We start from the raw sequence: 27,614 nt of genomic DNA, 5'->3' as shown, positions 1-27,614 counted from the left end.
GGGCGTTCTGTACCGCGGAGTGTCCTCCCGAGAAGAAGACGAGGTATGGGTCTAGCATGTTACATGAAGAAGGCAAGTTGTGGTGGGATAAAATCAATTTATATGGTGAAGAGCAATGTATGAGCTTGACATGGGAGGAGTTTAAGAAGGAATTTTTCCAAGAATATCGAACTTCTTCCGACCTTGATAGAATCCGGGACGAGTTGCATCATTTGCAACAAGGTTCAATGGACTTGGTTACTCTCAAGTCTACCTTTTTGGCAAAGACTCATTTTTGCCCGGAATATGATGGTGACGATCACAAGCTAATGAAAGATTTCTACCGTACCTTGAACGATGAGTTAAAGGGTAAGATTAGTCGGGGAATGGCTAAGACTTTTGAAGATCTATTCGAGTTGGCTCGGGGTTTTGAGCCGAAAGTTCCAAGGAAAAGCGATTTCACTTTTTCTAAAAGAAAGTTTGAAGGTTCGAGTCATTCGAACTTTTCCAATAAAAAGAACAAGAAAGGCTCCGAAATCGTTAATAGTGTGAAGAAGGGTGCTTCCGAGGGTTTCGGACCCATGTGTTATAATTGTAACCAAAGAGGGCACATGGCCCGTGATTGCACCAAGGCGTCGACCAAAATCACTTGTTTTAATTGTGGTAAAGAGGGGCACAAGAGGCTGGAATGCCCCGATTTGAATAATGATAATGTTAAAAGGCTAGAGAAGGCGGCGGGTACGGCTCGAGGGCGAAACTATTTGATGACTAACGACGAAGCCAAGCAATCCAACGAAGTTGTCTCAGGTACTTTCCTGGTTAATTCTAATCCGGCAAGGATTCTTTTTGATAGCGGTGCAAATTTGTCGTTTGTGTCTCCAAAATTTGTGCCTAAACTTGATAGACCGTTAGCTAAGTTAAGTCGTCTGGTAGAAGTCAAAATAGCGGACGACAAGATGGTGCTAGTGGTTGATGTGTGTAGAAATTGTGACGTTGTGTTTGGTGCCGAGAACTTTAAAATTGATCTTATCCCAATGACGTTGGGCGACTTTGATATCGTTGTTGGTATGGATTGGCTCGACCGAAATAGAGCTGATATTGCATGCCATGAGAAATTTATCCGTGTGAAGACCCCAAGTGGGGGAGAGTTAATTATTCACGACGATAAACGAAGAAGACTTGTGCCGATATGTTCTTTTGCACGGGCACGTCGTTTTCTTGTTAGTGGTGGCATGGCTTTTCTTGCCCATGTTGTTGATACTCGCGATGAGTCACCACCCATCCGTGAAATTCCGGTGGTTAGTGAATTCGAAGACGTTTTTCCGGACGAGTTACCGGGTGTTCCGGCGAAAAGACAAGTAGAATTTCGCATTGAGTTGGTTCCGGGAGCTACTCCTACTACTAAAACTCCTTATCGTTTAGCACCAACGGAAATGCAAGAGTTGTTAAATCAAACCCACGAGCTACTTGAAAAGGGTTTTATCTGACCGAGTGCTTCGCCATGGGGCGCTCCGGTTTTATTTGTGAAGAAGAAGGATGGTAGTATGCTGATGTGCATCGATTATCGGGAGTTGAATAAAGTGACGATCAAAAATCGTTATCCATTGCCTAGGATTGACGATTTGTTTGACCAACTCTAAGGTGCGACGTATTTCTCTAAGATTGACCTACGTTCCGGCTATCACCAAATGTGGGTCCGTGAGGAAGATATTGAGAAAACGGCTTTTCGAACACGTTATGGGCATTTTGAGTTCGTAGTTATGCCTTTTGGTCTTACGAATGCACCGGCGGTATTCATGGATCTTATGAACCGAGTGTGCCAACCTATGTTGGACAAGTCGGTAATTGTGTTCATTGACGACATACTTGTTTATTCAAAGAGTATGAACGAACATGAAGGTCATTTGCGTGAAGTATTAAAGACGTTACGAAAGGAGAAGTTGTATGCTAAGTTCTCCAAATGTGAATTTTGGCTAAGGAAAGTTCAATTCCTTGGTCATATTGTGAACAAGGAGGGTATTCAAGTGGATCCGGGGAAGATAGAGACGGTGAAGAGTTGGAGACAACCGACTACGCCTACGGAGGTCCGAAGTTTTCTCGGATTGGCCGGTTATTATCGTCGGTTTATCCAAGACTTTTCTAAGATCGCTTCTTCATTGACGAAATTGACGAGGAAGAACGCGAGGTTTGTTTGGGAGAACGAGCAAGAAATTGCTTTTCAATTGTTAAAGGAAAAGTTATGTCAAGCTCCGGTGTTAGTTTTGCCGGAAGGTGTGGAAGACATGACGGTTTATTGTGATGCTTCGTTAAATGGGCTCGGGTGTGTTCTAATGCAAAGAGGTAAAGTCATCGCTTATGCCTCTCGACAATTAAAGGAACACGAGACGAGATATCCGACTCATGATCTTGAGTTGGCGGCGGTTGTGCATGCGTTGAAAATTTGGCGCCACTACTTGTATGGTGTCAAGAGTTCGATTTATTCGGATCATAAGAGTTTGAAACATCTCTTTAATCAACGAGATTTGAATTATCGTCAACGTAGGTGGATGGATGTGGTGAAAGATTATGATTGTGAAATACTTTATCATCCGGGCAAGGAGAATGTGGTCGCGGATGCGTTAAGTCGAAAGAGTCATCACCCGGCGTTACGATTTGGATTGTTACGTATGATTATTACTAACGATTTTCTTGAAAAACTCGGTGTGATTCAAATAGAGGCTTACGTTCACAACAAGCATGCGAAGCGAATTGTGGGACAATCGGAGTTCATTACTATGGGCTCGCGTGGTTTGTTGTCTTTTCAAGGAAGAGTGTGGGTGCCTAAGATGGGTGATTACGGACAAGTGCTACTCGATGAAGCACATAAGTCAAAATATTCCATTCATCTGGGCGCGACGAAAATGTATCTTGATTTAAGGAAAGATTATTGGTGGCCGGGCATGAAACGTGATGTTGTGAAGTATGTTGAGCAATGCGTCACGTGTTTGCAAGTTAAGGCCGAGCACCAAAAGCCGTATGGTATGTTACAACCGTTAGAAATCCCGAAATGGAAATGGGAGCACATTACCATGGATTTCATCACAAAGTTACCTAAAATGGCGAGAACCCAATTTGATTCGATTTGGGTTATAGTTGATCGACTGACAAAGAGTGCTTTGTTTCTTCCCATTAAGGAAGCGATATCGTCGGAGACCTTGGCTAAGTTGTTTATCAAGGAAGTAATCTCTTGACATGGAGTTCCTATATCTATTATTTCGGATCGAGATACTCGTTTTACATCTCGGTTTTGGGAAAAGTTTCATGAAGATATGGGTACGCAATTGAAATGAGCACGGCGTATCATCCTCAAACAGACGGTCAAACCGAACGTACGAATCAAACTTTGGAAGATATGCTACGAGCGTGCATTATTGATTTCGGTGGTAGTTGGGATGAGCATTTGCCTTTGGTGGAATTCTCGTACAATAATAGTTATCATACTAGTATTGGGATGCCACCTTATGAGATGCTTTATGGGCGTAGGTGTCGAACCCCGATTTGTTGGGGTGAAGTGGGACAAAAGGAAATCGGGAGTACCGATTTGGTTTTAGAGACGAATAGCAAGATTGATGTGATTCGAGAGCATTTGAAAAAGGCTCAAGATAGGCAAAAGTCGTATGCCGACAAACATAGACGAACGATCGAATTTCAAGAAGGTGACATGGTGATGCTTAAGGTTTCGCCATGGAAAGGTATTATTCGATTCCAGAAACGAGGAAAGTTAGCTCCTCGGTTTATTGGGCCGTTTAAGGTTTTAGCTCGTGTTGGTGAAGTCGCGTATCGTTTGGAATTACCTGAAGAGCTTGCGGGGATCCATAATACATTTCATGTTTCTCATCTCCGTAAGTGTCTTGCGGATGATTCATCTTGGGTGCCATTAGACGAGATTGAGCTAAATAATAAGTTAGAGTATATCGAGGAACCGATTGCCATACTCGATGAGAAGGTCAAAAGGTTGAGACATAAAGAGGTTAGGACTTTTAAAGTTCAATGGCGTCATAGTAAGGGTTCTGAGTTTACTTGGGAGCCGAAGAGTTTGTGTTGATTTATCTTCCCTCTTGTCATGCGGCTTGGATCGCGAGGACGAGCTCCGATTCAAGTGGGGGAGAGTTGTAACACCCAATTTTTTCCCGTACATATTTAAAGGTACAAACTTAATTATTAGCACGATTATATCTTGTTCGTTTATGTGATTAAATGAGCCAAAGTGTTAGTTTATGAGTGGGTGCATGTATGTGAGTGTATATATATATGTATATGTATGTATATATATATATATATATATATATATATATATATATATATATATATATATATATATATATATATATATATATATTTGAGAATACATGTGTGGACGTGTATATGTACGTGTCGCGTTGGAGTTGAGTCGTGCGGGACTTAAGGTTGAAGCTTAGGCGTGCATAGGAAGAGTGAATGAGGTGTGCTAGTTGTTTGAACCATCGTTTTGTGTTAAATGGTCGAAGTGACCAGGCTCAGGCAAACGCCGCGCCGCGACGGGAGGGACAGCGCCGCGACAAACAAAGCAAACCTGGATCAGAGATTGGGTTAAGAAGGGCCTATTTTCCCTTTATTTGTCGCGCCACGAAGATTAAGGCCGCGCCGCGACAGTTCTGCTGAACTGGTGTCGGACTTAGCTCATTTTAAGGGATTTTAAGGGGCAAAATGGTAAATTGACATATGGATCTGATGGGGGCATTAACTCTCCACCACATATCCATTTAATTCATTTTCCTTTTCTCTTTTCTTCCCATTTTCTCTCCCAAAACACAAAACCCACTTAGTTTAATCTTGATATTTGAAGGTGAAGATTTGTGAATCAAACCTAGGAGCAAGAATTAAAGTTGTTCCTTGTGTCTCTAGCTATGCGTTGATAGTTTCGGTAAGTTCTAACTCTAAGTTTTTGAGTTTTAATTGGTTAATGGCTAGGGTTTTGGTTACTAGAGATTTGTAAGACCCAATTGGTGGTAAAATGGGTGAGTTTGGGTTATGTTGTTGTAATGAAACCCTAGTAGCCACAATCTAGGGTTTTGGCCTTGTGACTTGAGATTGTAAGTGTCAATTGGTGTTGTTAGTCACTAATACACTTTAAGATTTATGAAAGAAGTGTTAATGGGTAAGTTTGACTTGATTGTGAGTTTAAGTGATATAAAATGGGTCAAAATGTACTAGTTGACCTAATTAGATGAAATGGGTATGGATTACCCTAAGTTTTGTGTTAATTGAAGTTAATAGACTTTAATTCACTAGTCTTAGTGATTAAAGTCGAGTCTTAGCCATTTATGGGCGGTTGTGAGTAGTTGAGTCATTTAATGCAAATTGGGTCATTAAATGCTCAAGTGGGAGTATTGTGGTTAATCTCAGTAGTTGTGAAATTGAATGTGCACTTAATGATTTAGGTACATTGCGTTGAAGCTCGAAAGTGCTAAATCATCATCCTTGTGACAAGGTGAGTGGAATAATTATGCGTTCATGTATATGGCGTGTTTATTTGTGAATGTTATGGTATGAACCACGTGCCGGTAGTGCCATAACATGTGTGGGATGGGATGTGAACCACTAGCCGGTAGCATCGAGTGTGAACCACGAGCCGGTAGCACTATAAACTAAGATGTGAACCACGAGCCGGTAGCATCGAGTGTGAACCACGAGCCGGTAGCACTATAAACGAGTATGACTCAAAAGCGTATGGTGTGAACCACGAGCCGGTAGCACCATAGCGTTATTGGTTAACCATATTGAGGTTGTTGTTTTGTTTAGCATATTATATACATATTGAGTTGAGTATATGCTAATGTATGGTGTGATAATGTACGACTTGTTAGTGTTACGGGTATGTTGACATGCTATTTGAGTCACAAGTTCGTATGAGGTATTTGGTAATGTGATTGCAAATGGATCGGTTATATATATGTATGTATAATTATTGCACTCACTAAGCATTGCTTACCCTCTCGTTGTTTACCATTTTATAGGTTCCGGCTTGGACAAGGGTAAGGGCATACGTTTGGACTAGTGGTCTCCGCTTATATTGTCGGGGGGTGCTTTTGGTGTTAGCTCTTTGAAGTTGGCCTAACGTTTTGGGTAGTTTAGCCCCAAACCATGCTCGAGTATCGTTTGGATTATAAACTATCATTGTAGTGGGTCAAACTTATATTAAATTTAATTAACGGCCTTCGTGCCTTTTGTAAACATTTAAATTGTTGTACGTTTAAATAGAACTTGTGGAATGGTTTACATATTTAATTGGCGCGTAAATGTGTATTATAAAAAAAAATTTATCGTATGGAATACGGGTTGGGTTGTTTCATGGAATAAATCCAAAACACCAAACCCTAAACCCTAAACTCTAAATCGGGCTAAATTTTACTTCACAAAACATGAAAAAAACGTTAACATTCTTCACGAACAATATTATCTTGAATGTTATTTTTGTCGATTGTTTTCCCGCCTAAATAATAATATTCATCACGAAGTGTCTTTTCTAAATGTTCATATTTTCGTGTGACCTTGATGCCTGAAAAAAAATTCCAAAAAAAAAAAAAAACGAAAAATAATTTTTTTTTTTGCTTCCCCCCGCTTCTCCCCGATTGGTTACTTCCCCATTGATCCTGCCTATATATATATATATATATATATATATATATATATATATATATATATATATATATATATATATATATATATATATATATATATATATATATATATATATATATATATATATAATATACAGATATCAATATATCATTATAATTATTCTCATTTAGATATAATATTATATTATAATCAAGGTTGCAAAATTCGCTATTCTGGGATTAATCGGTCGGGACTTTGGAAGAATTAATTGGTAATTCGGGGATTAATCGGATTGTACTGTATACATTTAAATATTAAATTTTAAAAATTATATGTGTAATATAGAAAAAAAACTATAAATATAAAGATAATTTTTAACATAATTGTCTAAAATTGTTCATTTTGCTTCAAAATTATAAAATTCTAGTTTAAATTCATGTTATAATGTTAACCATTTTTTACTTTGATTGACTTTGATTACCAAATTCGATTTTGATCCATCAATTGACGTTGACTGTTTAATTAAACGAATTTTTGAAAATCGGAACGCATTGCTCCTAAAAATGATTAATCGGGGATTAATCGGCGAGTAATCAGTTTTTTACCACACTAATTATAATTATACATAATCCTTTCGCCTTTTTATTGCATTACATTTTTAATCTCTCTTATTTTTAACGCTGAGATATTTCCCGTCATATATAATCGATATTTTGATCAATGTACCCTTAGGGATAATTATATTTTAATATATATGTTGTATATTTGTTGATATTAGATCGTATATTTTTTTATATACACAAGTTACGATAAACTAGTCAAGTATGTTATTTAGAACATTAAGGTTATACGTTACGACTGTTACTAAGTAATTACATAATTTTATAATAAGCTATGACTTTTAATAGTATCATATTAAGTTAGTAAAAAATACCCCTTGTTGAAAATCCATTAAACTGATGGATTAACCGGATATGGAAATGGGTGAATGAATTAAAATTTAATGAATATAGATATAGATATGGATGAAACTTTGGTTAATGGATATGAATGTGGATGTGAATATGACATAATCCGATGCATATCCGATCCATTGACATTCATAATCCCATCCCACTTGTATATAAAAAGAAAGTGATAATTCCGTCATCATTTTTGAAAATATTGAATCTTGACCATCAAATAGGTTTCAACTACTAATTCGAACCATTTTGTTGATGAAGATATCAAAATAATTTCTCTTCTCATATCAACCATTTATTTGTTTACTCAAATTTCAACCATTATTTTTAACAAACTCAATTATTTCACAACCACCACTACTACCAACACCACCCACTCACCACCGAACAACCGAACCACCACCCACCACCACCACCACCTATAACCACCCATCGGCCACCACCGGACAATTGAACCACCATAAGTCCACCATTGGACCACTACTGAACCAATAGACAACCACCGAACCATCGGACCACCACCGAATCATCAGACCACCATCGAATCACCAGACCACCAACAAACCACCACCTGACCACCATCAAACAAACGGACCACCGCAGAAAAATCGAACCACCGACAACCACCGGACCACCACCGGACAACCGGAAAACCGAACAACCACCGGACCATCGAACCACCACCGGACCAACGGACCATCACTGGCTAGTTGTCCACTAGACCACTGGACCACCACCTAATCTCCGGACCACCACCAGACAACCGAACCACCACTGGACCATCACACTACCACTGAACCACCAATGTGCCACCGGGCAACCGAACAACCACAAGACCACCACTAGGCCACCGAACCACCACTGGCCACCGGACCACCACCGGACAACAAAACAACCACCGGACCATTGAACCACCACCGGACCAACGGACCACCACTAGGCCATTAAACCACTAAACCGTCGGACCACCACCTGATCTCCGGACCACCACCAGAAAAATCGAACCAGCACTGGACCATCGCAATACCAGCGGATCAACGGACTACCACTGGGCCACCGGACCGCCATTGTACCACCGGAGCCCCAGACCACCTAACCACCACACGAGCACCGGACCATCGGACCACTAGCTCCTCCAGTTCGAGTATGATTCTTGATTTGACTTATTATAAAAACAACTCACTGTTCAAATGAAAGAAGATCAATTATCTACCCAAGAACGTAGAGAGGACCGCCATATTATATAATTACTTCTATCATTTATAATTATGAATATTAATTCTACAAAAAAACGCTGTTATAAGTTGATTTTTGTAAATCACTTGTATTTACTGGTTAAAACTAGTAAATCAAAGGTAAAATAAAATTAACAAAATAACAAAAACTGTGAGAAAATTTGAATTATAATGATTTTTCTAAGTGACTAGATTTGATTACAGCTGAAATATAAATAGCATTTTTAAAAAGAGAATGTTTGACTTAGAAACTCAAAACATTACGACATAATCAAGGTGATTTTAATGTCATGTCATCCTCCACTTCACTTGTCAATAAAATGAGATGGTATTTGATGCGAAATCTTAAATCTTATTTATATCCTTCTAATCATACAAATACAAATGTAATGTAATAGATACTCCGTAATAGATAGACTAGTTGTTTAGTTTTATATTTACATATAATATATACTTTTATTTTATAACCTTTTATATATCACCTTTTGTCTCTCTTTATTTGTCAACAAGCACAAGTTTACTACAACTCATTTCTCAAATGGAAATTAACTTGGTACATCTCTCCTTCTTTACATCCATATTCCTCACCTCCTTACTCAAAGCTTCCACTACTTTAAATCCAACTTCCATACATAAACCAAACCCTTATTTATCTTCAACCGCCATTAAAACCGATTCAAACGCTTTATTCGAGTTCAAAGACATGATAGATGACCCGGATGAAGTCCTCTCAAGCTGGAAACTCAACAAGACACCATGCAAATGGCATGGTGTCACATGCACCAATGATCGAGTTACACAACTCGACCTAAGCGATTCAAATCTACAGGGTTTTGTCTCTTTCGACCCTTTTTCATCTTTAGACATGTTAACTATCTTGAATTTATCAGAAAACCCACACTTGTTCATCAACTCCACTTCTTTATTTCAACTTCCATCAGGGTTGGAACAAATTATATTATCCAATTCTGGAATTACAGGGCCAATTTATAATAACTTTTTGGTCAAATTCAAGAATCTTGTTGTCATCAATCTTTCTAAAAATAATTTAACCGGTCTAATTCCTGAAAGCCTTGTTTCGAATCATGATTCAATTCAAGTTCTCGATCTATCTTCAAATAACATCTTTGGCAACATTCCTATTGCGATTTTAAATTATACCAATCTCAAAAACTTGAATCTTTCGTATAATTCTATCACCGGTGAGCTACCGAAGTCATTAACGAACCTAAAAAGCTTACAAATTTTAGGCTTTTCACACAATCTACTCACTGGCTTGATTCCTAATGACTTGGGTGATCTTTGTGAATCATTGTTGGAACTCGATCTCTCGAATAATAATTTTACGGGTTCGATTCCTGATTCTTTTTCTTCGTGTTCTTGGCTTCGTGTTTTTGATCTTTCCAACAATAATTTAACTGGTCCATTGCCTGATTCCTTTTTGCAAAAGATGGGTTCGTTAGAGCGGTTAATTTTAAGCAATAACAGACTTTCTGGACCATTTCCAGCGTCGATTTCTTCGTGCCACAAGATAAAAATTGTGGACTTGAGCTCAAATATGTTTTCAGGAACGATCCCATCTGGGATATGTTCTAAAGATTCTTCATTGGAAGAACTTCGAGTACCGGATAATTTAATTTCTGGCCAAATTCCAGACGATATATTGCAATGTTGGAAGCTAAAGACGATTGATTTGAGCTTTAATTACCTCAATGGTACAATCCCGGCTGCAATCGGAAATCTAGAAAATCTAGAGCAATTTATTGCTTGGTACAACGGGTTGGAAGGAAATATTCCGGTAGAAATTGGAAAATTGAAGAATTTGAAGGATCTAATTGTAAATAACAATCATCTCTCTGGTGGAATACCAGTTGAATTGCTGAATTGTAGTAATCTTGAATGGATTTCACTCACAAGCAATTCACTTTCTGGTGAAATCCCACCTGAATTTGGTTTGTTATCGAGGCTTGCAGTGTTACAATTAGCAAATAATAGTTTAAGTGGCGAGATCCCGAAAGAATTAGGAAATTGTAGCAGCCTTGTTTGGTTAGATTTGAATAGTAATAAACTAGTTGGTGAAATTCCACCTAGAATTGGAAGGCGTGTTGGATCACAACCTTTGATTGGTATTCTATCAGGAAATACGATCGTTTTCGTTAGGAATATTGGCAATTCATGCAAAAGAATTGGCGGTTTGCTCGAATTTGCAGGAATACGGCCTGAAAGACTATTACAAGTTCCAACGTTGAGAACTTGTGACTTTACAAGAATGTATTCGGGTGCTATTTTGAGTTTGTTTACGCAATATCAAACTCTAGAGTATCTTGATCTTTCGTATAATGATCTTAGTGGGAAAATTCCGGACGAATTTGGTGAAATGATTGCTTTACAAGTTCTTGTGTTGTCGCATAATCAATTATCGGGTGAGATTCCTGATACGTTTGGTCATTTAAAGAACATGGGTGTTTTTGATGCATCTCATAATAGACTACAAGGTCATATTCCTGAAGCGTTTTCGAATCTATCATTTTTGGTTCAAATTGATCTTTCTAACAATGAGTTAACGGGGCAGATTCCGGCAAGAGGGCAGCTTAGTACGCTACCCGAGAGCCAATATGCAAATAATTCAGGCCTTTGTGGTGTCCCATTGCCTGAATGCCGCACAATGAGTAATCCGATAGTGGATGATGGTGGAAGATATGATGGTCGTGGTGGTAGGCGGTCGTCGGCTAAAACTTGGGCTAACAACGTTATAATGGGAATACTCATTTTAGTTGCGATAGCTTGTTTGTTAGTCGTTTGGGTTGTAGCTATGCGAGTGAAAAGAAAGGTGGTTGAAGAGCAAAAATTGTTAGAGAGATTACAAGCTTCTCGTTCGGCTACAACATGGAAGATTGAAAAAGAGAAAGAGCCATTGAGTATTAACGTTGCCACATTTCAAAGACAACTGCGGAAACTTAAGTTTTCGCAGTTGATTGAGGCAACCAATGGGTTCTCTTCAGAGAGCCTCATTGGTTCCGGTGGCTTTGGAGAAGTTTTTAGAGCAAAACTAAAAGACGGATCAAGTGTAGCGATCAAGAAACTCGTTCGTTTGAGTTGTCAAGGTGATCGTGAGTTCATGGCCGAAATGGAAACTCTAGGAAAAATCAACCACAAAAATCTAGTACCACTATTAGGATATTGCAAGATTGGCGAAGAACGACTTCTAGTGTATAAATTCATGGAGTTTGGTAGTCTTGATGAAATGTTACATCGGCGATCCATAAAAGGTGCATCCAACTACATGATTTTGGGTTGGGAAGAAAGAAAAAAGATAGCGAGAGGTGCGGCAAAAGGACTATGTTTTTTACACCACAATTGTGTTCCTCACATTATCCATCGGGATATGAAATCAAGCAATGTGTTACTAAACCATGAAATGGAGGCTCATGTTTCGGATTTTGGTATGGCAAGGCTAATTAATGCACTCGATACACATCTTAGTGTTAGTACACTTGCTGGTACTCCCGGATACGTCCCACCTGAATACTACCAAAGCTTTAGGTGCACCGCAAAGGGAGATGTGTATTCATTAGGAGTCGTATTCTTGGAACTTTTGTCAGGGAAAAGACCAACGGATAAAGATGATTTTGGTGACACAAATTTAGTCGGATGGACTAAAATGAAGGTCCGCGAAGGGAAATCGAGAGAAGTGATTGATCAAGAACTGTTATCGAATGTTGACGAACAAGAAAGGGGAGATGTGAAGGAGATAGCAAGGTTTTTGGAAATAACATTGCAATGTGTTGATGATTTTCCTTCAAGAAGGCCAAATATGTTACAAGTTGTGACATTGTTACGAGATCTAGATGTGCCTAGAAATCCTGTTACTTGATATTTTCTTCTTGATACACATGAAACCTAGTAAATTTGGTTTGTCTAGTACTTTTTTTTATTTCGAGTTTTTGCATGTAATACTTGTTTTAATTAGGAGTAAATTAAATGTGGTTAAATGTGTGCATTACATGCTTATTTAGTTAAATAAGAGTTTAGTTTTGACTTTATGAGTATCAAAGGGGAGAGAAAGCAAAAGTTGTTTGCACGCCAAGCCAATGTATAATAATGAAGTGATTTAATGATTTGAAGGGACAATAAGATCGAATGTAATGGTAATAAGTGGTTCGCAAAGGCATGCTGTAGACTGCAGTTTGTCTCCAATATACATTATACCCCACCGTCCATCTATATCCATTTTTATATAAAAAAAAAAGGCACAATTTGAATTTTGTTTTGCATTCAAAATGTTTTTTTTTTTTTTTCATTTCATATTTTTAGTCGATCAGTTGCAATTCACTCGGTATCAGGTCTCGCGCTCGAGAAGCTCTATTACCCGATGTTTTACCTTCTATAGGGGAGCCAATGTGCTCGTTCATAAGAGGCTTTACTCGCTTAAAAAGAATAAATTATATTCACTTTGCTTAAGTTCACAACTTAATAGATCATGTTTAATTTTTGAAAAACTTAGATAATAGAGGTCATATATGTTCACTTCTCTCAAAATAAAAATAAAAATAATGATTAATCAATCAAATACCTAAAGTTTAATCTAATTAATTAATCAAATATCGATGGTCAGCATAACTATGTTACATTTTCTTACAATCACTTGATCTGTTTGTTTTTATAAAACATGATAATTGAACTTACATGTATTTTACATGTGCAACGACCTCGACTCATTTTCGAAAAAATAACAACCAACTTTCTTTTTTATCAGCGTTGATGCGATGCAACACATCATCAGATTTCTATCCACCTTCGGTCATTTTGAAACTTTGACCCAAATCTAATGACCCAACTTGACACTATCATACATAATTTAATTACAACATGTTTTAACTTCAAATAAACTTCAAAATGTTTAATCGTTTACATACAACAATGTTTAATCGTTTACATACAACATGTTTTAGTATCCTACTTCCATTTAGTACTCCGTATCATTTACTTTTTATTTTACTACAGTTCCGAATTAATTTTCAAGTTCAAGAATTAGGATAGTTTCAATATCAAGGGTGTATTGTTCGTGATTAAGGGTATTATTGTTCGAGTGCAAGAGTGTTGTTATTGTAATTTTCTACCATTTGAAGTTAATGAAAGTGAAGATTTTTGTAAGTTTATTCTATTAAAATTATTGTTATCATCTTTTATCATTATCATTATTGTTATCATTATGTTTGTATATTTATATTTTTATGTTCATCCTGTTATAATGAGTAGCTAAATACCTATAGTGTTTGCTTAGATGTAGAGCCCTAGTGAAATAGATTGTTATCATTTGTAAATATTAAAATGTAATCTAGGTATTTTTAACATTGTGTCTAGCTAAAAGAACCATTGTTATACGATTAGATATTTAATCCTTATCACTTAATTTGTTAGATATAAATAGCGAATGTTATTTCTATTAATATAAATTAAGCTTTAACACTAAAAGTGGTTTAGACGAACTTATGGATAAGTTACTAACACCAATTTAGAAATAAGGTTCGGTGGTTTGGGTAATATCATTAGTTATATAATCATGAAATTGTAAAAAGGGAAACCGTTACGATTTAGGTTTTGGTGAAAGTCAAAACTAGGTTAGGTCTCAATTTAAATACTTGGGGGTATAGTTAACTATCTAAATAAGATCCGATGAAAATTAGATTTAATTTAGTTAGTTAAAACTTTATAATTTCGAAAGAAAATATAAGTTATATATAAAAACATTTTAATCGGGCTTAATCTCAAAACAATCCATGAATCTAGAGGCAAAACATTTAAGTAAACACTCTCATTTAATTATAAGTTATTTTTTTTACTTATTACCATTCAACAATATAATTGTATTATCATAAACAGTGTAATTTCATTTAATTCACTTTTAATTTAATGATTATAAATCTTGTAACCTTGTAATTTTGATTATCAAGTAAGTTAGTTTAATTAAGTTATTTTTTATTGTTATATTATATTATAAAATTCCTAATCCAAAACCTCCCTTAAATTAGTTTAACATCAAAGACTATTAAAAAACCATTAAACACTCCATCACCCTGTGGAACGAATCAGATTTACCTATAAAACTAAACTACGCGGATAGGACTAGTTGCCTATATATGTGTGAAATCAACCCGAATTCATTAAAACACCATATATACAATAAATCAATTCGTGTAACAAAACAACTCAAATCCGTTCATAAATAAAGGTTACAATTTAGCAAATCAGGTACCGATTTCGGTATTCGGTTCTTGATTTTCCTTACTTTCGGTATCGGTATGGTACGGTACGGTACGGTACGGTACCTGTACCGATCTCATCCCTACCTGGAGTGACGAATTTTGACGAAATTTTAAACATTCGTTAATGATTTGGACTCCCCGTGGAAATATGACATACTACCGGAATTCCTCACTTAATACGGGAACGAAATTGGGATTAAAAATGTCACTAGAGACCAAATTGTGAGGCCGCCATTTTTTTTTGTTTAGTTACAATAAATTGGGATTAACTTGCGTATTTTTTGTTTAGTTACAATAAAATTTTGGACCGACGGAGTAACCCTCATTTGCCCGTGATGCCGCGACTCAACCACGCCATTTTTTTTGTTTAGTTACAATAAATTGGGATTAACTTGCGTATTTTTTGTTTAGTTACAATAAAATTTTGGACCGACGGAGTAACCCTCATTTGCCCGTGATGCCGCGACTCAACCATTTTTAAACATTTGATTACCCGGCCCGTCCATCTTATAGTTACCCACATTTTTTATGTTCAGTCAACATAGCCACCAAAACCACTACGGACTTCGATTCAATTTGATTTTTCGCCCAAACTGAAATTAAACTCAATTCATTAATAACATAAAAATGGCAGCAAAGCAAATGGAAGAAATACAAAGGAAATTAACATTATTATCTTACCCTAGGGCAAATGCACCTTCTCAATCTCTACTTTTTGCCGGCATGGAACGTTATTCACTTCTCGAATGGCTCTTTTTCAAGTAAATATTTTACATATATATATATCTACATTAATATCCATAGATTCATGTTGTTCTGTGAATTGTAGTTGATGCTTGATTAATTGCAGGTTATTAGGTGATAAATCCCCATTTTCTCAACAGAATTTGCAAGGTGATGCAATGGTTCGAGATGAAGAAACTTCACGGATTCAATGTAAGTAATTGTCTTTTAAATGTTGATTTACTATTATACTCCGTATTATTTTTAGCGTAGTTAAGATGTAACTGCTAATTACTAGTGGCAATGTGACTTAGAAAGTAGGATAAGTGTGCTAATTTGATTGACATAATGTGTGTCATCTCACTTGCTGTGCATAACCCGCCCCCAACTACCTACTGCCTTGGAGGAAATCCGGACCAATCCGAGGGCGTGACCGGTAAAACACCCCCCCTCCCCCTTCCCCACTACCCTCGCACTAAGCAAAAGACGACCTGGGTGGATAATTCAGGTCAGGGATAATATTGAGTGCAATGTTGTAGTCTAGCGGAGTCGAACTCCCGACATCTCGCTAAGAGAGGCAGGCTACTACCAGCTGAGCTACAACTCAATGTTAAACCTAAGAAAATCTTCAGACTGAAGAAGAACGTGTATTTGTGTACATTATTAAGAAGAAACATTAGCTAGTACTTAGTTACTTAGCTATTGATGTGATAGTCCCAATAGAAGAGGTTATATGTAAAACAATATCATGCCCTAATTTCAAGTTGAGATTTTCTTTTAAGGAGATAGACAAGTGAATTACATCGAACTACTGAAATTTAGCCTATTTATTTCAATTTTTGTACACTTACATAACCTAGAATTTGTTTCTTTTGTACAGATTTGGCAGAGATTGCAAAGTTTCTTGGCATAACCACTAGCATAGATACGGAAGCTATTCAAGTGAGTAGTTTTTAACTTGGATGTGATTTTATGGATGGTTTTAGTACATCAAAGTTATGATTTGTGATTGTATTTGGTTGCTTACTATGTAAACTATTCATATTCATAATAATGGTGAATATGTTTGTCAATCTTAAAAGGAAAATGTTTCAAACCTTAAAGACTTAACTATATAAAGCTGATGTAAATGTATCTGTGTAGTGTGTATCTATATGTTTGGTTTTACTGCCTTATAAAAGTCAAACTATACTCTTCCTAGTTTCTAGATTGATGTTCATGTTTTGTATTTTCCTAAAAACTGAACGACTTGGAATATGTCAGCATCCATGAAAGCAATACCTAAGCCGAGTGTGTGTCACTATGCCACTCTCAAATCCTAAGTGATAAAATAAGACAACTGATTTGAGATTTTTGCTATAGACATTGAGTACTGCAAATTTCGTATTGGGCCGGCATGAAAGATGTAGTAGTTATGATTTGTCCATATAAGTTGATGGATGTTTGTACAGGTTTACGTACTCTTCAGCGTACTCACGACTGACGACATTAATTGGATCAGTTTTACAATCTCACTTGTTACTAAAATGTCACTTTAATAGAAAATTGAATATAATATTGAGGCGGTTTTAAAAAGTTCAAGCTCGATCTGAAGATGTAAAACCAAGCTCAAAATACATAATGAGCTGAGCTCTTTTCGATCTCTTAGCTCTTTATATATTTTGAGGTTTGTTTTAACACTTGAATTTGAACTCGATAGCAAGTCGACTTGACTGACCTCAAGTTGGTCGATGAAAGATCAACTCATATGTTGCCCTTAGTCGTTCAGGACTGTGTACTTTGTGCGTATGTGATGACGCAGCATAACTTTAGGCCCGCATAAACAAAGTAAGACTGAAAAAATGGCAATAGGTCTACACCATATTTCTTCTCTAGTAGATTTAGTTTCTCGAGTTTAGACCTTCCCATACAACATTCTGGCCCATTTTTGTATATTGTACTGGTAATCGGAGACACGGGTTTCTTTGAACTCCATTTAAATTTAATCATTGGCTATAGGGAAGAGGAAGTTATGAGGAACGAACTGAGATGCTTTGTCTGATTGTAGATCTTGTCGAAGCTAGCATATATGCTGATAATCCCGAGTGGAGGTTCGTATCACTTTTCTCAATGTCCTTTTACTTAAAGTTACAAGTTACTATGGGTGGTAATTTTGACTCATATGCTCCACCCACTCACAGATGATAGAGTCGGGTTATGTTTTATCTTTGATGGGTCAAATGGGTCAATTCAAAAATTAGCTTAACCAGATATTGGTTAAATTGGTTGAATGGGTAGATGGTTGCCAATGTCAGTCTTTAACTCATAAACTTCCTAGACCATCATATTAAAAAACTTAGATAATGTTTGTAAACATTGTTGACCCACTAATTATAAAAATTCTGGATGGTATTGACTAAAAGTGTTTTTGGGTCAACCCACCAACCTGACTTGACGCATACAAAATCACCCATTTTGACCGATTTTCTGATCCACCCGAACCACCTTTTTTCACCTCTACAACTTACCTATGATATCTGAACCCGTTGTCTCTTTGTAGTGTTGATGAACAGGTAGCAAAGGACATACAACTCATAGATTCTATTGCTGAAAAACAAGCTCAAATTTTCTCGGATGAATGCAAACTGTTCCCGGCTGATGTGCAAATTCAATCCATATATCCATTGTAAGATTCTTTTGACCCTTACTTGTTATTCTCATCAGAAACTACCTGTCACCATTTCTTTTAAAATTATATTTAAAAATAGTTGGAGTTTTCTGTGAGAGGCGCATAGTGCTTTCATTACATTCATGTATAATAAAATTTATGTCAGATCCTTGTTGAGGCTGCAGAGCTTAACACAATAGAGCATTTGAATCTTATAAACATAAATGATAAATTCATATGCAGCACTAAGGATCATATATATGTGTGTGTGTGTGTGTGTCGTAAGTTAAGAATGGTAGTCTGATGGAAATCATTTCATCTTTTTTCAACTTTGATTATGCTCTGGAATTTTATGCAACTACTTTTTTCAAATGATTTTGACCTCACAATTACACCACTATTTCTCTAGAGTTCGCCTTAAATTGGAAATAATTTATCTAAAAGGAAAATGTATTTGCAGGCCAGACATATCAGATTTGGAGAAACAACTCGCTACTCAATCTAGTAGACTATCAAGTCTGCAAGAGATGGTTGATGATTTAGCATCAAAGGTTAATTTCAGCTCCTTACTACGTGAAACATTGGAATAGGGAGTCAATTTAACCCATTTGTGTGTGATTTAAATCCAGCATTCGTACAACCCTGATGAGGATTATGCTGAGGTGGATATGAAGCTGAGGGCACATCTAGAATCTTTTTTAGATACTGCAAGATCCTTCAACACAATTTACACCAAGGTTGATTTTTTTCTGATTTGATCTATTAATCTCCCTACTTCAGTCATGATTAAGCTTATTTATTTATTTTAATCTTGATTGATTGTTGAAAAACTGAACGTTTCCGATACAGAAACCAAGAATGTGTGCATATTTAGATTGTATATCAGACATAATAATATTTGTTTTTATACATATTTCTTCTAGGAAATACGACCTTGGACACATATGATGGAGGTACCACAGTTGCATGGCTTTGGACCAGCTGCAAACCGGTTACTAGACGCATACAAGATGCTCTTGAAGGTAAAGTTATTTGAAACCTGTTAGAGATCTTTTTTTTTTTCAAATGTTTTGTTTTATTTTTTATTACTTTTGATGTTTATCTAGCTTTCTTACTTATCTTGATTCTTGTCTTTATTAAATATGGGAGTTTTACTTGTCAATATGTATATCTTGCTTTGGGCCATTTACCTTTCAAATGGTCGATTTGGATGATGTGTTACCACTAAGGGGTCAAACTGGTTATGTTATATAACATAACATTTAACGACAGAGAAAAAGATTAATTAAATTATGTTGTAGTATATTTTTCTGTTTCAAGCTTACATCCTTTATTGTCTTCACTCACTTGTATGTAGATTTGTGTTTTGTATGGCAGTTCTTAGGGAACTTGAGAAATCTACGTGACTCACATGCTGCGGTGGCCGTTGGATCATCTGAAACAATATCTGGTCAACCGTCTTCCGTTGCAAGAATTATATCCGAGTGTGAATCTGCTTTGACATTTTTAAATCATGATCTTGGAATACTTTCAGCCTCTATAGCTCGTGATGAAGCAAAGAAAACAGGTTCAAATATGGGCCAAAACAATCTGTAGAATCAAAAGTCAACATCCCAAACAATTTGCAGACTCAAACGTCTTAATTTTGGTCAGTTAAGCTCTGCATAGTTATTAACCAATTTAAAGTATTTTGAAAACAATACTTCTAAGAGACCGAAATTGACGTTTCTCGGATGAGACCTGTAAGAAGAGGTAATTGCATGGTTGGTCCTTTTAGTTTACACACATTCGCAGCGTTAAGATATACATGAATGACCAAATACCTTATACTTTTTCTTGAACATAGTTATTAAAATATAAATTTTGTATAAAAATAAAGCGTGTTTTGATTGCTTCAATAACGGTAGTAATGTAATTAATGGAACGAGAGACTCAACGCACAGTAGCTTTTGGACTACCAATGCAAAAAACAAAGTACAAAGACGAATGATTTGGAAATATGTATACCACAAGGACCAACCAATGCAATTATTCTTACATCGACTGAAGAGGCAATTAATTTGTTTAGCGATATCAAGCCGACCATAATCGTTAGGTCTTGAGCTCATATCCCCCTTAAGGTAAACATATATACACATCTGTGAACAATTCTTTAAGGTAAACATATCTACACATATGTGAACAATTCTATAATCTGTGATAGTTTGTGTGTTTATTAATAAATATAAAGAAAAGTGGATATATATGTAGTATATATATCATCACTCTCTCATATATGATTGACCAAGTGTTCAGAATTAACAAGAATTTATTACATACAGTTAAACATGAGAATAAATTAATATTTTGTTGCAAAAAGCTGTTAGTTAAAGGAGAAGATATGAGCAAGAAGCTAGGTAGTAATAACAAAATGAAGTGAACTCCTGAACAAACTACGGTAACATTTCTTTAATATAAATACTCTTTGAACCATAACTCACTTCACGTACGTTCTCCAAAAATGCAGCCTACATTATTGTAGTTGATAGCATTATTGTGCATAAGTTAACAACATATATATATATATATATATATATATATATATATATATATATATATATATATATATATATATATATATATATATATATATATATATATATATAGGATCAAGAGGGAAGTAACCAATCGGGGGGAAGCAAAAACTTTTTTTTCTTTTTCGTTTTTTGAAAAAACTTTGTTCACGAACATTATAGATGGGATGAAAATATGAACATTTAGTAGAGACACTTTATGATAAATGTTTTTATTTTGGCAGGAAAACGCTCGAAGAAGTAATATATAACAATTATCGTGTTTTTAGAGCGTATGAGGTTTTAGCTATTGGGGTTTAGATATTAGGGTTTAGATATTAGGGTTTATAGGGTTTAGATATTAGGGTTTAGAAATTTAGGGTTTAGATTTAGGATTTAGATTGAGTTTTTAACACGAACGGTTTAGAGTTTAGGGTTTAGGGTTTAGGGTTTGGTGTTTTGGGTTTATGGAATAAACCCAAAACACCAAACCCTAAACCCTAAACCCTAAACCCTAAACTCTAAATCGGGCTAAATTTTACTTCACAAAACATGAAGAAAAAAACGTTCATATTCTTCACGAACAATATTATCTTGAATGTTATTTTTGTCGGTCGTTTTCCCGCCTAAATAATAACATTCATCACGAAGTGACTCTTCTAAATGTTCATATTTTCGTGTGATCTTGATGCCGGAAAAAAAAATTCCAAAAAACAAAATTTGTTTCCCCCCGCTTCCCCCCGATTGGTTACTTCCCCATTGATCCTGCCCATATATATATATATATATATATATATATATATATATATATATATATATATATATATATATATATAATCTTAATTTCATAAACCTGAAATATTCATGCTATTATTTTGAGTTGACCTATACATATGAACCAATGTAAAAAAATATTAGTGAGTGAATATGATATTCAGTTGATAAAGATTGTAGCTATTAAAGATTCCTAAAACTATAATCTAAGTCGAAGGAGTGGTTGGTAAAGAAAAGGACTAAAAAGATCAATTTATACCATGAAAGTATCATCAATTACTAACGAAACTAAAGAACTCTATGCACATTGCTAGAAACATTTAATTAACGTTGCCGTGCATTCATCATCCACTATATGGTAGGTACTAAAGCTTTGTTTCTGCTATTCAAAAGAACAGGGGATAATACCCAAAAAATGAAAGAAAAGAAGTTCAACTATAAATCACGCTTTCTTAACATAAATGTGTATGAATCAAAATCATATCTTCTTCAACACAAAACAAATAATGTTCTCTGTTAAAACGTTTTTGATAAACTCGTCGTACATCTTATGTTTACTTACACTCGTACGATCAGATAGCACTAGGGTAAGCTTTACGACAGAACTCATTCATCGCGACTCACCAACATCTCCTTTTTATGATCCTTCACTTACTCATTCACTACGAGTGGTTGCTACCATAAACCGCTCGTTTGATCGTGCTAGGCTTTTTAATACAATGCGTTCTTCTTCGGGTGTAACTAGTATTTATCCAAATCCCGAAATAGCTAATTATCTTATGAAGATATCAATTGGTACTCCACCTCAACAAGTTATAGGTGTTGCTGATACAGGAAGTGATATTATATGGACACAATGTGAACCATGTTCTTATTGTTACGATCAAACGCTTCCTATTTATAGACCTAACGTTTCGTCAACTTATAACACAACAACGTGTGATTCAACCACGTGTATGTTGGTTCCAACTAGATCTTGCTTCGATTTAGACAACACGTGTTTGTATCTAGTTGTGTATGGAGATTTATCGTTTAGTTCTGGTGAGCTGGCGACTGAAACGCTTACGATGAATTCTGCTAGTCCGAACGATTCATACGCTTTTAAAAATGTGGTTTTTGGTTGTGGGCATAGAAATGGTGGAATGTTTAGTGATTATCAAAGTGGGATTATTGGGTTAGGAAGGGGGCCTTTTTCACTCATTACCCAAATGGGACCTTCTATTAATGGAAAGTTTTCGTATTGTCTTGTGCAAATGTTTTCTCAAGTGGAAAAATCGAGTAAAATGTATTTTGGTGACGTGGCAAATGTTTCTGGAGATGGGGTCGTTTCGACCCCAATTTTTTCAGGAGCCCCCGACACGTTTTACTACCTAAATCTCGAAGGCATAACGGTTGGAAATCAACGTGTTGAATTTTACATGACAAAACCTAATTCTATTGAGGGTAACATAATCATCGATTCAGGAACTTCACTAACATTGATTCCTGAAAGTTTCTACAACGAGTTACAGCTGGCAGTTAGACGTTCGATGAATAATACCCAACCAATTAGCCCGGATGTAGAAAATAATTTAAACTTGTGTTACAACACGTCAGAAGTTAAGGATCTTCCATTTATGGTGGTTCATTTTAATGGGGCGGATTTGGAGTTGGACCCAATGAACACATTTGTTCGATTGAGTAATGATTCGATCTGCTTAGCGTTTGCACCTGTAGATGGTGTTGTCATCTTTGGGAATTTGGCACAGATGAACTTTTTAATAGGTTATGATCTGAATAAGAACACTGTTTCATTTAAACGTACAGACTGTACCAAGTTATAATCTTTTTATGTTCTTATTGTTAACTTCACGAAATAAAACTATACTACATGTAAACGGAGTATTTCTATAATCACATTGAGTACATTTTATGTCTTATTCAAATTCAGTTTAAACATAAACAATTTTTAGATTTGGACACTGTAAGATACGGCTTAAAGTATTGCAACAAAAAATATAAGAAGGATAATGATAGTTACACTCATGAAATTGATAAATCCACTCATCTCATGCATTAAACATTTGTACTGTACATACATGTTATGCATAATTATTAGTGGATTTATCAATTTCATGAGTGGAAATATCAGCTCCCAAGAACGAACTGTTTGTTGGCGTTATTATCATAATCATAACATGATCATGAGACGTTTATTGGGATAAGATGTACCCGCGCATGTACCGGTACTTGGTAATCAGCATATCTCGATTTGGCTTGTTTTCTTTAACGATCGGGATATCAGAAAATCTATCCTTCCATGCCGAAATTAGTGGAAACTTTTCTTCATCTAAGAGTTTTACACCACTTGTTTCTTCGACTATTTCAAGATGATTTGCGATCCATCCAAACACGATGTCTAGGAATCCAAGTGTTTCGCCACTGAAGAATTTCTTTCCGATTAGCCGTTTTTCAACAATGTTTAGGTTCTCTAAGGCAGGGGCCTTTGCCTTTTCTTGCTCTATCCCTTCGCTGACATAAATATTGAGTACTGATGGCATCACCTACATTGGTTAAAGTTACGTGTAATGATTTTTATAAGGTTTATATACAGCTATCTATGTATCAATGTAACACAGAAGCATCGGTATTTGGTTGCTCAATGATATCGTATACAGATAAAGTTTTTCATCTTCAAGCTACCGGGGGACGGGGAGTATATGTGGCCTAATTAGGCTATCTGGTGTCCCGTTTCTGAGCCACAAGATATATTGTTAGCGAAGTTTGAACACGTGACCTCTTGTGAGGAATTCATGGCGTCAAAGATAGGTTATATCGTTTGCTATATAGTTAAAAAAAGTTAATTGCTTTTAAAATAATTAGAACAATCATCTAATATATTTATCAAATCTTCGCCATGTGTTAGTTATAAGGCGTTTTGATCGGTGGCGATTCTAGGATCAAAATTCAATGAGATCCTATACAATTTGAGTTAAACTTTGTAAAATAAATTTCTAAAGAATAACTATTTACTTCCATAAAATTACTAATTATAAGAATATATGGGTTCTGTTTAGTAAATTTGGTGTTGTGCTATACAATTTTAGTAGTATTTTATTTAACTTTTTTTTTAATTAATTTTGGTCGAAGGACTCGGTTACTACTTGCTACATTCGCCACTGGTTTTGATATCTCACATGTTCGAACAACCCTGTATAAATATCTTGGGGTGGCAAAGAAAATGGTCGAAAATGGCCACTAAAGCACCCCACTTTAGCTTACAATAGCGAAATATAACGAGGTAATTTACCTGCTCATCATTAAACTTAGCCCAAAACCGTGCGTTGGATCTGGCAAGTGGATCATCAGGTAAGAGACGATGAGTACTTGTGTTCCATGTCTCATCAATGTACTCAATAATCACAAGTGATTCACATATTGGTGTTCCATTGTGAATCAACACAGGCACTTTCTTGTGAATAGGGTTGTATTCTAGTAGCAAAGAACTCTTGTTTTCAAGATCTTCATAGATTAGCTCATAGTCAATATCTTTTAGTTTGAGTGCCCAAACAATCCTCTGAGCAAATGGGCTTGACCATGTCCAGAAAAGCTTCACCTCACCCATTTTGTTATGTACCTTTATTTGCATAAACGTTCAATTAGAAGCTTTCCCTTTTATAGGAGGTATAGTACTATTCGAAACTGTTGAGCATCAATACAATAACCACTATAATTGGTTTTGGGATAATATGATTCGGCCTTCTAATTACAATTAATGGGTAAACATATGCTTATTTCGCGATTGTTTTTTACCATGGTCACTCAAGATATGCTTCTAATAAGACTTAACCATGAAACCTATTGTAAAAATATCAAAAGATCAACCATTTTCTGGATTACAATTTTTTCTGAAAAGCAAATTATTATATTACTACTTGTTTTTTTTCTGAAAAGCAAACTATTATATTACTACTTGTAAAGTATTTTCTGGATTACAATTAGATTATGTCAGATATAATTGGTTAAGATTTCTCTTTTACATATTGAAAAACTATCATTATAGTAAATAGTATCTTATAGAAGAAACAATGTTAAGACAAATCCCAACAAATGCTCGTTGATTTAACCGTTGTTTAGCACAAGACACATCTATGCTGGCCTCTATTAAGCATCAATGAGCCCTACTTGTTGTGTTGCCAACGGCATATATAAGCCGGCTTAAAGGTATAAACTAAATATATTAGGTGACATTCTACAAGGTTGTAATTGTTAAAATTATAGCTCTATTATAAATTATACTCCGTAAATAAAAATAAATTACATTATAAGATAGTTATACTATACTATGTAAGAAACTGGGGTTATAATTGACAATATGTGAAATGACCAGTCCTAATTCATCTGGACGAATACATTACATTTGGTTATATCGCGAGGTACTTGATCTCTATATGATACATTTTACAAACATTGCATTCGTTTTTAAAAGACAAACTTTCTTCACATCGAAAGTTAACGGCATGAATACCATTTCATAATATATCCAACTATAATTGACTTAATAATAATCTTGATGAACTCAACGACTCGAATGCAACGTCTTTTGAAATATGTCATGAATGACTCCAAGTAATATCTCTAAAATGAGCAAATGCACAGGGGAAGATTTCTTTCATACCTGAGAATAAACATGCTTTAAAGTGTCAACCAAAAGGTTGGTGAGTTCATTAGTTTATCATAAACAATCATTTCCAATAATATAATAGACCACAAGATTTCATTTCCATTTCTCATAAATATACGTCCCATACATAGAGACAAAAATCATTCATATGGATTGAACACCTGGTAATCGACATTAACAAGATGCATATAGAATATCCCCATCATTCCGGGACTCCCTTCGGACATGATAAAATCGAAGTACTAAAGCAGTTCAAATTCTCTGACTGGGGCTTGTTAGTGCCCATAGATCTATCTTTAGGATTCGCGTCAATTAGGGTGTCTGTTCCCTAATTCTTAGATTACCAGACTAAAAGGGGCATATTCGGTTTCGATCATTCAACCATATAATGTAGTTTCAATTACTTGTTTCTATTTCGTCAAACATTTATAAAAGCGCATGTATTCTCAGTCCCAAAAATATATATTGCAAAAGCATTTAAAAAGGGAGCAAATGAAACTCACAATACAATATTTTGTAGTAAAAATATTCATACGACGATACTGAACAATGCAGGGTTGGCCTCGGATTCACGAACCTATATCATTTGTATATTTATTAATATACATAGTTGTAATCGAACATATATATATATATATATATATATATATAAATTTAGTAGTTATATTCTTTTTATATTAATAATATTAATATATATATATATATATATATATATATATATACATATATATATATATATGTATATATATATATATATGTATATATATATATATATATATATATATATATATATATATATATATATATATATATATATATATATATATATATGTTTCTTATGTTCATTTTGTTAGATAAAAATATTAATTTTCGTTATGTTATATGTATTATATATATATCATTTGTTTGTTAAAAATAGTTGTCATACCCCCAAATAGGGCCGGGAAAATATGACTTCACAATATCACAACACAAGTATGTATAAACGAAAACGACTCTATATGAGACGTTTTAATTAAAAACCGATGTATTATAAGCAGCGGAGAGTATTAAGTCATTACAAATGACTTCTTAAAATTTAAATGTAATCTAAAATGTTCTAATGCAATAATATGAATGATGATATGCGGACTCCAAAAGCAGCAAAGTCCAAATAGCAAATAATCTTTAGCAA

General features: G+C 35.3%; 4 protein-coding genes across 5 annotated transcripts; 3 read left to right on the top strand and 1 right to left on the bottom strand.

Annotated features, from left to right (window-relative positions):
- Positions 1-3,836: 3,836 nt before the first annotated feature.
- On the top strand, positions 3,837-12,750 carry LOC139844090 (serine/threonine-protein kinase BRI1-like 2). Of its 2 annotated transcripts, XM_071834305.1 has the most exons (2): positions 3,837-3,882; positions 9,475-12,750. In XM_071834305.1, the coding sequence occupies exons 1-2, from the start codon at positions 3,846-3,848 to the stop codon at positions 12,687-12,689; spliced, it is 3,252 nt and encodes a 1,083-aa protein (XP_071690406.1). In that variant the 5' UTR covers positions 3,837-3,845; the 3' UTR covers positions 12,690-12,750. The 2 variants fall into 2 exon arrangements, with proteins under 2 accessions (XP_071690406.1, XP_071690405.1); XM_071834304.1 differs by lacking the exon at positions 3,837-3,882 and having other exon boundaries at positions 9,354-12,750.
- A 2,958-nt stretch (positions 12,751-15,708) lies between these two features.
- On the top strand, positions 15,709-20,047 carry LOC139841755 (AUGMIN subunit 7-like). Its single transcript, XM_071831960.1, has 9 exons — positions 15,709-15,842; positions 15,932-16,017; positions 16,685-16,746; positions 17,803-17,894; positions 18,344-18,469; positions 18,912-19,002; positions 19,081-19,188; positions 19,375-19,473; positions 19,829-20,047. Exons 1-9 carry the CDS (start codon positions 15,709-15,711, stop codon positions 20,045-20,047), a joined length of 1,017 nt encoding a protein of 338 aa, XP_071688061.1.
- A 2,236-nt stretch (positions 20,048-22,283) lies between these two features.
- LOC139841754 (aspartic proteinase CDR1-like) lies at positions 22,284-23,600 on the top strand. The gene has a single exon (XM_071831959.1). It carries the CDS (start codon positions 22,284-22,286, stop codon positions 23,598-23,600), a length of 1,317 nt encoding a protein of 438 aa, XP_071688060.1.
- A 369-nt stretch (positions 23,601-23,969) lies between these two features.
- Positions 23,970-25,381, bottom strand: LOC139841753 (probable glutathione S-transferase). Its single transcript, XM_071831958.1, has 2 exons — positions 25,067-25,381; positions 23,970-24,320 (listed from the first exon to the last, which is right to left on the bottom strand). Exons 1-2 carry the CDS (start codon positions 25,379-25,381, stop codon positions 23,970-23,972), a joined length of 666 nt encoding a protein of 221 aa, XP_071688059.1.
- Between the last annotated feature and the right edge of the window lie 2,233 nt (positions 25,382-27,614).

This window comes from Rutidosis leptorrhynchoides, chromosome 4 (genome assembly GCF_046630445.1).
Source record: "Rutidosis leptorrhynchoides isolate AG116_Rl617_1_P2 chromosome 4, CSIRO_AGI_Rlap_v1, whole genome shotgun sequence".
NCBI lineage: Eukaryota > Viridiplantae > Streptophyta > Magnoliopsida > Asterales > Asteraceae > Rutidosis > Rutidosis leptorrhynchoides.
The sequence above is the reverse complement of the archived record's forward strand: the minus strand, read 5'-3'. Positions and strand labels throughout refer to the sequence as shown.

Bases quoted from the DNA above. Each gene is read 5' to 3' on its own strand.
- LOC139841754 (XM_071831959.1), top strand. From the start codon at position 22,284: ATGTTCTCTGTTAAAACGTTTTTGATAAACTCGTCGTACATCTTATGT.
- LOC139844090 (XM_071834304.1), top strand. From the start codon at position 9,354: ATGGAAATTAACTTGGTACATCTCTCCTTCTTTACATCCATATTCCTC.
- LOC139841755 (XM_071831960.1), top strand. From the start codon at position 15,709: ATGGCAGCAAAGCAAATGGAAGAAATACAAAGGAAATTAACATTATTA. The intron at 19,003-19,080 runs GTTAATTTCAGC...ATTTAAATCCAG, and splicing joins TTGATGATTTAGCATCAAAG to CATTCGTACAACCCTGATGA. The intron at 19,189-19,374 runs GTTGATTTTTTT...TATTTCTTCTAG, and splicing joins TCAACACAATTTACACCAAG to GAAATACGACCTTGGACACA.
- LOC139841753 (XM_071831958.1), bottom strand. From the start codon at position 25,381: ATGGGTGAGGTGAAGCTTTTCTGGACATGGTCAAGCCCATTTGCTCAG. The intron at 24,321-25,066 runs GTAAATTACCTC...TAACCAATGTAG, and splicing joins CTAAGTTTAATGATGAGCAG to GTGATGCCATCAGTACTCAA.